The 11,112-nt window shown below is 44.5% G+C and overlaps 1 protein-coding gene across 1 annotated transcript in view; it reads left to right on the top strand.

The window, feature by feature from the left end:
- Positions 1 to 995: 995 nt before the first annotated feature.
- The window catches only part of DNAAF10 (dynein axonemal assembly factor 10), a 117,330-nt gene continuing 107,213 nt past the window's right edge, over positions 996 to 11,112 (top strand). Inside the window, exon 1 of the mRNA XM_039529041.1 lies at positions 996 to 1,266. Within this exon, the coding sequence (XP_039384975.1) occupies positions 1,264 to 1,266 (3 nt within the window). The 5' untranslated portion in view covers positions 996 to 1,263. The remainder of the gene's footprint in view (positions 1,267 to 11,112) is intronic.

The raw sequence follows: 11,112 nt of genomic DNA, 5'->3' as shown, positions 1-11,112 counted from the left end.
ATGCATCTGATGAAGTGAGCTGTAGCCCATCAAAGCTTTTAGGACAGTGACTGCTGGTATGAATAAGATTGGCCCTCAGAAAATGACCTATTTATACTGTAAGGTGCTAAGTAGGCCAACTGATGCTTTATTAGGAAAGACTTTATCAAATAAATTCATTAGTCTCTAAAGTGCCACAAGTACTCCTGTTCTTTTTATTAGTTATCCACTAACTCAATAACATTAGTTTTGCATAATTAATTGTATTAAACATCAAAGACACACTGAAAGCACTTGGCTAGAAACAATACAGATACAATATTATTTGGTGCTTTTCAGCATGAAGACTCCATTGAAGCGTTACCATAACTGGTGGTGGATGGCAGCCAATAACACAGGATCAGCTATCCTGCCTTATGTGCAGTTAGTGTGTGGTGGGGTAACCACCTCTGCAGCCCTCTTTGTTCACTGGATTCACCCAGAAAGGCAGAGGAGGCAAGATAAACCATCAAGGGGGCAAGTGGTGATGGTTGTAGAGAACATGACTCTGTGTGGAACAGGGATTAGTCCTTCCCTCCCCCACATTAACTAGGACATAAAACAGCTCAAAAGGCAACGGCTTTAGCCCCACTGTCTCTAAATGGCCCCAGGCAGAAGATCTGGGCAGGGACCAGGAAAGCGCCCCCCTCAGGCGAAGAGGGAAAAGCGGGTAAAACAGTAGCACAGACTTCCCCGCCCGCAGGGGACTCCTGCCCTCAAGCCGAGGGAGCTGAATGTGGAAGTCGATTGGGGTCGGGCTACGTGCCCCACCACAGCCCCTAGAGCTGTGGGGCAACAGGCCCAGGAGAACCGGCCCCCAGCGGAAACTCCCTCCACTAACTACAGGAACCAGGGGCCGAGGTGACCCACTTCCCCCTCCGCCCAAGGGCTAACCCAGAGCCCGCCCGCAGCCTCCATTTTATACACCCCCACGTGACCCACCTCAAACCTTCTCCGGCTGAAAATACACGACGTCCCGCGCAGCCCCCCCCCCCACGCACGTATGCAAATTAGCCCCTGGTGGCGGAGGTGCCCGGATGTTGGCTGCTCCGCCCTGTGCTGCCGCTCTTCGCTCGCTCTTCTTCCCTCCCTCTCGGTGAGGTTGCGGGTCAGCACGAACCTCTGCAGCGAAACGGTCAGCGGCAGCGCGAGCGGCGGGACTGAGCGGGCGCGGCGCAGGCGGCCACTGAGACCGGCACTCGGCGGATCCAGCTGCGGGGAGACTCCCGACACCCACCCGCCACCATGGTGAGCAGCCCCCGCTTCCCCTCCCCCGCCCGAGCCCCCTGCACCGGGCCCGGCAGAAAATTCCAGACCCAGCCTCGTCCTGCGGCTCTGGGGCAGAGATCGAGAGGGAGCGGGGACGGCAACGGCCCTTCGGAGCCGCCCCCGTCCTGCTTCCCGCGGGACCGGGCCCTCCCCCGCCGCTACCTCCGTGCCTGGGCCGCCTCCAGATCCCGCCGGTCCTCTCCCCGCCCCTGGGCCGCCTCCCGCTCACCTCCCCCGCGTTCCCCGGCAGCCTCCAGGTGCCCGTGTCCTCCAGAGCGCCGTGCCCAGGCCAACTCCAGATACCCCCCGTCCGCCTCCGGATTGTCCCTCCCTCCAGGCCCGCGCCGCCTCCAGCTACCCCCCTTGCTTTCCCCCCCCCCCCGCCTCCAAATGCCTCCTCCCACATGACCCCCCCACGGTCTTTTCCTGCCACCCTGTCAGTAACAGCCCATCCCCCCCGTCGCCCCCTACACTCTCCTTCCCGTCTCAGCCCCCGTCCCCTCCTTATCCTGTATCCACACGCCGCTGCTCATCTGCCCTCCTCCACTCCCCCGCCTCGGTGTCCTCAGCCCCCCTCCCATCTCTGAAACAGGATTGAATCCTAGACTGCGGTTCATCTGTTTCCCAGATGTAGTCCTGCGTTTCTCTGCCATTGCTCAGTGGTGCTGTTCCGTGGTGGTGATTTTGCAGTCTTGCAGGGTTTTTTTTTTTTTTTCGCTTTGGTGCAGCAGCGTTTGCTTTTCATGTGCAGACTCGGAAGGCTACGATGTACGTCGCCCATGGCAGGAGACTTTCTAGATTATACAGGCTTTATTGCTCAGAGTTGGAAATCTTACAGTAACTGTAATCTATATGTATATTTTTGGATGTTGTAAGACGGTTCACAATATATCACGGTGTGCATGAAGGGGTTGTCTTTTTAAAATCATAGCGATTTAAATTTCCCTTTTACTGCTGTAAAATTAATCCAGACATATGGTATCCTGTGCTGTAGTATTTTACGTCGACACTAGGGGTGTCTCCTGCTTACCACTGGTGCCAAGAAATCAACGCCCTTTTTAATAAACATTTATTTTATCCTAAAATATCCGATACCCCTGGCTGCAGGGCGACTTCTGTCAAAGTTTCAGTTTTGGAATTGGGAAATGTATACAATTGGAGCTGTTCATTCCCAGTTCTTCTTCCCTTATGTGCAAAACCAACTGATTTTCACCATTGCATGTTAAATCTAGCAGTACGTGTGAACCAAAAATGGATTTCCTTTTGTTTTTATTTTTAAAAACACAATTGCCAACTTTCCTGTATACAGCAAAGCTATGGTAGAAAATTATGCTGCATGTTTTGACTGATCTTGTAATTGCGCCTTTACCTTCTGTTAGAAATATTTTGTTAGGGAAACATTTTGAAATATTTAGAGGCTTGCCTTGTTTTGAATTGTGGTTCTGGAAAGCTACTGCTAAACATTTGAAATATCAAATGGTTATCCCTTTTGTGTTCTGAAAAAGTGGTAGTAAAATCAGTACTTAAAAACAAAACAAACCTTTACTACTTGAAGCCATGTTCCCACTGCAGTGCTTCCAGTTGTTGTACGTACATCTAATAACTGAACGATACGTAGCTTTCGTTACATTATAATTACATTGATATGTTAAAGCCAAGGTTATATGAGAAGAATTTCTTGAAGGTTTCTCTGATGCTTATTAATGTGCACAAATTGCAAGAAAGAGTTCATGAATGGTGAGATGTGTTTTAGTGCGTCTGTGAAAGGTCTTTATACTCACCCTAACTTTCACTGCCTTGCTAGAAACTTGTGCCAGCATAGTCATATTGGGTGAGGGTGTCTTTTTTACGACACTTTTATACCAGCAAAAACTTTAGTGTATATACAGCTATGCTGTTAAAAATACTTTTTGCTGGTATAGTTTATTTTGCTTGGGGAACTAATATAATACAGTGTACTGGGCAAAAGCACTTTATAATTTTGATTTATTTATTTATTGCCAGGATAAGCTGCATCTTCACTAGCAGTCCATGCAAACCTTTTCTGGTGTAGACCTGACTTTTAAGTTTGAAATTTGGATAAAATTTAAGAATAGATTAATTTGAGAAATCAAGATCAGCATAATTTAAGCTGCCTTTCATTTTTAGGAGGAAAATGAATATACTTTGTGGTAATTTAGATGCATTCACTCCAAGAGACCAAAGTCTTAATTTATATAAACTAAGATCATGTCTTATTTTTCAGTTTTAACTTTTTTTTTTTTTTTATTTTGGTAATAGGATGATGGTTTTCGGAGTTTGAAGTAACATTTCTCTTGTGTTCCTGCAGGACCAAAGTACTGGCACTAATAGTAAACAAGCTGAGGTGAATGTATTGTAGTGTGTATGATAGGTAGATTTATTCTAAGATTTCATAGATAGTAAGGCCAGAAAGGACTGCTGTGATCATTCGGTCTGATCTCCTGCATAACACAGGCCATCGGACTTCCTTTCACGTTTGAACTAGACTCTATCTTTTAGGGGGAAAAAAATCCAGTTGTGATTTGAGATATATTCTGAATATAAACATTAGTGAGAGTGAAAATAGAACCACAATTCTGAGGTTTATTGAACTTGTTAGTATAGCAGCTTATTTAAATATTTTTCTAATGGACACCTAAATACTACGGTGATGGGTGTATTACAGATTGCTTGAAGCAATGTACACACTTTATTTAACAGAGTTTGATCTAGACAATATGGTCTAAGGGAAAAATTACTTTAATCGCAGGGAAACTTACTGGGGAGTTCTATAAAAGTAAACTATGTTGGTTTTGGGCAAACATTTGTTGGGACAAGTTATTTTTGATAGCTCCTTGCCCACAGGGACATGGTTTTTCTAGCTAGTTTTGAGCTTTATACCTGGAGAACGGGAAAATAAGAATTATCCAGAAGTCTTTTAACTGGATGTAACATAATATATACATGCTTTTAGTGGGGAAAAAAAATTCAGGACATTGCAGCAGATTATTAATTTAACTCTTGCTTTCTGTAAAATCTCGACCTCATGATTGTCTACTCAGAGATTATGCCTAACTTTCCTCTGGAGGTGATGTGTCTACCATAGACCATCACTTGAATATGCTGGCTAGCAGTAGAAGAGAATCAATCGGGGGGGCGGGGTGGTCTAGCGTTCATGCAGTGAAAAATGGCAAGTTTAAGTTATTAAGCAAAATAACCTTAGACTTGTGTGAAGGCATTTGCACTTCTTATCAAAGGATTCTTATTTTGAAGAAGCAGCAAAGAATCCTGTGGCACCTTATAGACTAACAGACATTTTGCAGCATGAGCTTTCGTGGGTGAATGCCCACTTCATCGGATGCAAGGGCATATTTTCTGAGTTTTGTGACTAGAAAGTAAATTTTGCAAAGGAAAGAAAATGAGGATTATGCTCTTTACATCATGATGTCCGGAGAAGGTATGAAGTCTTGACGTTAAAATAAAAAAAAGTCAACTTGTTTTTTATATTAGAAATACGGGTCCTTATCTAGGCCAGAACATTTTATTGACTGTAGAGCTAACTAAATGGTAACATCACAAAACCCCAGAGAGTAAAAACTGAGCAATTGAGGGAGAGGGATTTTAAGTCAGTGTTTGAAACTCTTAACTTTTAACACTTATTTAACTTTGATGGCTGATAAACATTTGGATAAAAAGGAAGTCTTTGTGATTTAAAACCCTCCTTCAGTTAAGGTGTTAGCAGGCACAGTAAACATCAGACTTCCCATAGATTCAGGACCAAAATCAGGAAAGGACAGACTTGACCAGGGGTTCTCAAACTGGGGGTCAGACCCCTCGGGTTTACATGGGGGGTCATGAGCTATCTGCCTTCACCCTAAACCCTGCTTTGCCTCCAGCATTTATAATGGTGTTAAATATATAAAAAAGTGTTTTTAATATATAAGGGGTGGGGGTTGCACTCAGAGGCTTGCTATGTGAAGGGGGTCACCAGTACAAAAGTTTGAGAACCACTGGACTTGACACTCCAGATATTTCTAAGGCTCAACGGGGAGCTATTGAAATCAGGGAGGCTTTAAAGGAGTATTTAACAATGAACCACAGTAATGTATGTTTCTGTAATGCATTGAGCCAGGCAGTGTTTTCTTGCACTGTAGTATGAAGTAATTGCTGTGTATGCAGTAATGTAACAGTGCAAATGCACCTATTGGCACTGTCGACTTACGTTACATCACTGCTCATCCACTATTGTAATTAAACTGCAATTGCATGTCCACACAATGCTCTTTGTGACGGTGAAGCGTGTCCACAGTAGGTACTCTTGCATTGACAGAGAGAGCAGTGTGCCATGGGTAGCTATCCCACTGTGCAACTTGCAACCATCTGATGCTGCATGTTCTGGGAAGGTTTTGCAGTGTCTCACGGGGGTGGGCTAAGCGTCCCAGGATGCAGTTTTCTCCGTCCCATCAATCCACGGACTTCCTAGTACATTTCACGGCACTTGTCAACAGATCCTGTAAACACATGGCTGCCATCTGTCAGAAAGCATGGATCCTGCAGTGCTCTCCAGTATTTTGGTGAGTGTTATGAATGCAACGCGCCTGATCCTGCAGGATTTAATGAGCTGTGACTCTGATGATGACACCGTGGTGTCTGCCCTGCTGTGTGCACCCTGGACAGAAACCATTCAAGATTGCCGTTGCCATTCATGGAGCAGCTGCACACAGTGGACCATCAGTTCTGGGCTCAAGAAACAAGCATTGAGTGATAAGATCACATTGTTACACAAGTATGGGATGACGAGCAGTGGCTACAGAACTTTTGGATGCGCAAAGCCACCTTTCTGGAAGTGTGTGCAGAGCTCATCCCTGCTCTCTGGCACAATGACACCAAAATGAGAGCTGCCCTAGCGGTGGAGAAGCGAGTGGCAATTGCAGTGTGGAAGCTGGCAATGCTAGACTGTTACTGATCAGTTCCGAATCAGTTTGGAGTTGAGAAGTCCACCATGGGGGTTGCAGGGATGCAAGTGTGCTTGGCCATTAATTGTTTCCTGCTATGAAGGACTGACACTCTGGGCAGTGTGCATGAAATAGTGGATGGTTTTGAGGCAATAGGATTCTCTAACTGCGTGGGGCAATAGATAGCACGCATATCCCCATTTTGGCCCCAGACCATGTTGTGATGGAGTACATCAACAGAAAGGGCTACTTTTCTATGGTATTGCAAGTGCTTTTGAGCATCAGATACCGGGGCTATTAGAGGGGCTCAATGGGGAGCTGGTCGAATTGGGGAGGCTCTGAAGGAGAACTTTGATAATGAGCCAAAGTTGCTTATGTTTCTGTAATGCATTGAGCCAGGCATTGTTTTCTTGTGCTGTAGTATGAACCTTGTAATGATCGCTGTGCGTGCAGGAATGCAACAATGCAAATGCACCTTTTGGCACTGTCTTTGAATTTTAGCAGCAATCACCATATGTAAGAGACAAATAAAGATTCATTCACTTTCTATAAGTACATTTTTATTCAACAGTCATACAAACATTTCTATCTTCTGGAAGGAACAGGAAAATTGAGCACATTTGCCAATGAGGCTCTCACAGCTGGGTGTATGTCTAGCTGTCATTGTGAAACATCTCCCTTGGGGTGGAGTGCCTGGGGTACTGCAACGACCCTAGAATGTGCGAGGAATGTGTGGGGAGCGCCTGGAAGGCAGGTCTGTATGGGCTGCAGGAGGAGGTGAGCATGGATGTGTTCTGCCCAAAGTTCAGTCAGGGACCTCAATATGTCAGCTCCCTGAGCCACTTATCTGCTCCTGCCCGTGTTTTCTGTTCTGACTGTCCATCCGCAGTTTGTCATTGATAGCATCTCTCCATGCTCTCTACTTGCCATACGAAGCACCAGAGGATTGCAGCACATCCCGGAACACGTCTTCCTTACTCCCCTTGTTTCATCTCTTATCAGCCTGAGCCACTCAGCTGATGTGCAGGAGGAGACCTTCAAGGGCACATTGACAGATGGTAAAGAAACAATAGACAGAGGCACTATTGTGAGTGCAGTAACACTCTTGATCCAAACAAGTTAGAAATACAACTTTTTCACTTTCCCTTGGCAGGCTTACAGCACGGTGGGAGCCCCAGCCCTGGTGAGGTTGGCCTGGAGGGTAGGGGGTTTCAGTGGGGTATCACTACAAGCACAAAGGGCTACTATTCTGAATACTGGCACTGTTTTCCACAGGCGGGGGTGATAGCTGATATCTCGCTCCTGAGGGTAACTGAGGATGCAGGGGGGCAGCTTCTGCATGTATGTGGCAGTAGACTGGGTCTGTATGCTGCTCACGTATGTGCGTATATGGTGCCTGCAGAAGTAGTTGCCGATTGGCACAGCAAAATTTCCTACAGTGGCGGAAAAAACAAAACAGCCCTCCCAATAAACCTTCGGCAGAGGATTGCAGATTACTTCCAGGAAAGTTTCCTAGAGATCTGTGAGAAGGATTCCCAGAACATGCCGGTGTGCTTAAAGAAACTTTTCCGCAGGGCTCCTTCTGCCTAACTGCACAGGGGAATGAGAAGCAGAAACAAACTTTACCTATGTTGGTTATTTCAATCTCTCTTCTACCCTGATTAAAAAACAGAGCATTACCACGTGTCCCTGTAGTATTGAAGCACAATGAGAACTTACCGGAGCTTCCCTATTCTGCATCAGGCGTGCCCAAGCCAGAGTGCTGGGACTAGGTATATCCCTCTGGAGTCAAAAAGAGGTCCTGGCTTGCCACGCCATTGGATATGCCTGTTACTTGTCCCGCATCCTCCTCCAGTTCCACATCCTCATCCACCATGTTGTTCTTGCGGTTCACTCCGCTGGCCACTGTCTCTGGACTCCCCCCAAACTATCCACAGGACTTGTGGAGGTGGGGTCACTGCCGAGGATGGCGTGAAGCTTCGTATAGAAGCAGCATGTCTTTTGTGCCACACAAGAGTGACTGTTGGCCTGCCTTGTCTTTTGGTATGCCTGCCTCAGCAACTTGATTTTTTTGCAAGCACTGCTGCATTGTCCCTATCGTACCCCTTCTCCTCCGTGTCTCAAGCAGTCGGCCTGTATATACCAAAGTTCCTGCAGCTGGAGCGGAGCTGTGACTGAACAGCCTCCACAGACCCAACAGATCCACCACCTCCGGTGTATTCCAGGCAGGAGCACATTTGCTGTGGGGAGCTGGCATGGTCAGCTGGGCAGATGATATGTGAGCTCTCCACGCTGAGCAAACAGAGTAATTTCAAAAATTCCTACGGCTTTAAAAAGGGAGCAGTGCATACCTGTGTACCAGGCTGCAAGGCAGCAGAGTTCAAACCAATGACCAGAGCAGTCACGATTGGCATTTTGGGACACCACCTTGAGGCCACTTAAGGCAACGTAATGCAGTGTCTACGCTGACACTATGTCGCTCTTACCTACGGTGCCCTAAGCACTAGGTCTCTAGTTGAGGTGGTTTTATTACGTTGGTGTAGCAGGAGAGTTAAACCGGTGGGAGGAGCAATGCAGTGTGTACACTTCCATAGTTAGGTCAATGTAAGCTGGCTTATGTTGACTTAACTTTGTAGTGTACACAAGCCCTTAGAGTAAAAAATTAGCAGAAGAGTAACTACTTGTAATTCCTCCCCCTCACTCCTGCTTTTCTGGTCTTTATATATCATAAAGAATCCTACAAAAAAGATGTGCGGGGAGACATGTCCAGTTTATTTAAAAATCCTTTGCAGGTCACCTTCAATTTATGTACTGCAAATTTTAAAAGGAACTAACTTGTAAAGACTGAAAGTTTTGTATCATCTAACTTCATACGTTAATTGGATGTCTGAGCAACACATGTCTGGAAGGATTGTAGAAATGAGAGGGTTTTTTTGTTTGCTTTTTTTCAAGGGCTTATTTATATTATGGTGACTAGCATCCATGAAGCACAGGATTTTGTAACTCTGGTATGATTCACTTTTAGTAAAAAATTTTCTGTAGTTTCTTCCTATGATTTGTTGAGTGTTGCTAAAGAAAATAGCAAGAGAATAGTGAGTTAATGCAGATATTAAGTGTAGGTGATAAGCAAGCTTTTGATCCATTAATCAAAGTGCTTACAGGTTTCCTTTCCAGTGAAATAAAGCAAAACTTTTATCCATAGTTAAATTTTAAAAAAAATGATTAAAAGCACTGTCCACAATTCTGATTTCAGTTTGGGGAGTCCTGCATCTTGATTCTCCTGACCCCTTTCTCTCCTTGACCCTACTTCTTGTGATCCCGTTCTGTGAATTTCTCATGTAGGAGAGTTAGCATAATTGCTCTCTATGATCACGCTATTCTTTGTTGTTTAGCAACCAGTTCACTTAGTGGTATGTTTCCCCATTTTTCCACCCTTTTATCTTGTTGGTTTATATGTATTTTTTCCCCCATGCCTATTTATTTCTGTGCATTAGCTCTCCCCACAGAAAGACTCCAGAAGCAGAGGTGGTTGATTGTGCTTTGCTTCCTACACACTAGTCCTTCCTCAAAAGCATCAGCAGGAGCAGGGAAAGCACTACTTTGCGTGAAGCACAGCCATGATCAAACTCCTTTGCTTCTGGAGGAGTTCTGGGGGTGGGAGAAAAGATTGAAATGAAGGTTGAGGAATACACGGAGGCAGAGAGCTATATGTTAACTAAAAGAGAGGGAAATACAAGTGCTGCTGCTCATTGGATGTATAGTTGAAAAAGTTTAAGCAAACTTTCTTGATGAAACAAATGGACTGTATTAAATGCGGATTCTTGATGATTAAGGTGAAAGGATGGAGAAGTATTTTAGTAAATATCACAAAAAGATTTGTATGGAGTATAGTTTTAGCTGTGTTGGTCCCAGGAGATATTACTTCATCTACCTTGTCTCTCAAAAAGGTTTGACATATACCAATGGAATTTGAGAGATCTAATGCACTAGATTTAACAGCTCTATTTCTCTTCCAACTACCTTACAAGCTAATCTTATAACACTCCTCTCATTTTGTAAAAATTGTCCTCATTTTATAAATGAGGAAACTGAGACAGAGAGGCTAAGTGACTTCTCCAAGTACATAGAAATGACTGTTATTCTTTAGATGTTAACATTATGTGATCCTGGTGCTGAGATGCATTCCTAGCTCTGGAGAAAAATAGCAATGCTAAACCAAATGGCCCAGTAAGAATTTGAGGTCTCAGAATTCACAAATCATGAGGGCTAAAAATGCAACTTTTGTACCATTGGAAACCTCTTGTTCTCTGCTTTCCAGTGGCATAAGACACGTAACAGGCTGTTAAACTTTAAAATAATACATTTCATACTACCATCTTTTTTCATTTTACATCCAACATGGCTAACCCGTAAAGTGACCACTTTCTTAAAAGACAAGATCTAGAAACTAGTGTTTTATATTGTGTGAAATCAATTTTGTATCCAAGTTGTCAGTAACCTAAAGAAATGATAACTCTGGCAGTTTAAGAGGTCTGTTTAAAAAAACAACACCACCTTACTGAAGTGGGGAAGAAGCAGAGCTAGATGAAAGCCAAAGTATGTAAACTTAAGGTCTGATGTTTTGTGACCACTCATAGCTAGATAGACTTCAGTTGGACCAGTGACCTTTACTGTCGTGGACCTGGAACAATGACTAGAGAATTTAAGTTCTTTCTGTCCTAGCAGGATTAGATTTCATGATGTCATGTCTTCCAGTCTTGTGCTTGGATCACTGGGTGACACCATATATCGTAGAGAATTTATGGATTATTTTGGTCACCAGAAGAAATAGATATGCATGATAGCAATAGAAATACTGAATATCAAGGCA

Source organism: Mauremys reevesii, linkage group 3 (genome assembly GCF_016161935.1).
Source record: "Mauremys reevesii isolate NIE-2019 linkage group 3, ASM1616193v1, whole genome shotgun sequence".
In the NCBI taxonomy this organism is placed as follows: domain Eukaryota; kingdom Metazoa; phylum Chordata; order Testudines; family Geoemydidae; genus Mauremys; species Mauremys reevesii.
This window is presented reverse-complemented; position numbering and strand designations above follow the sequence as displayed.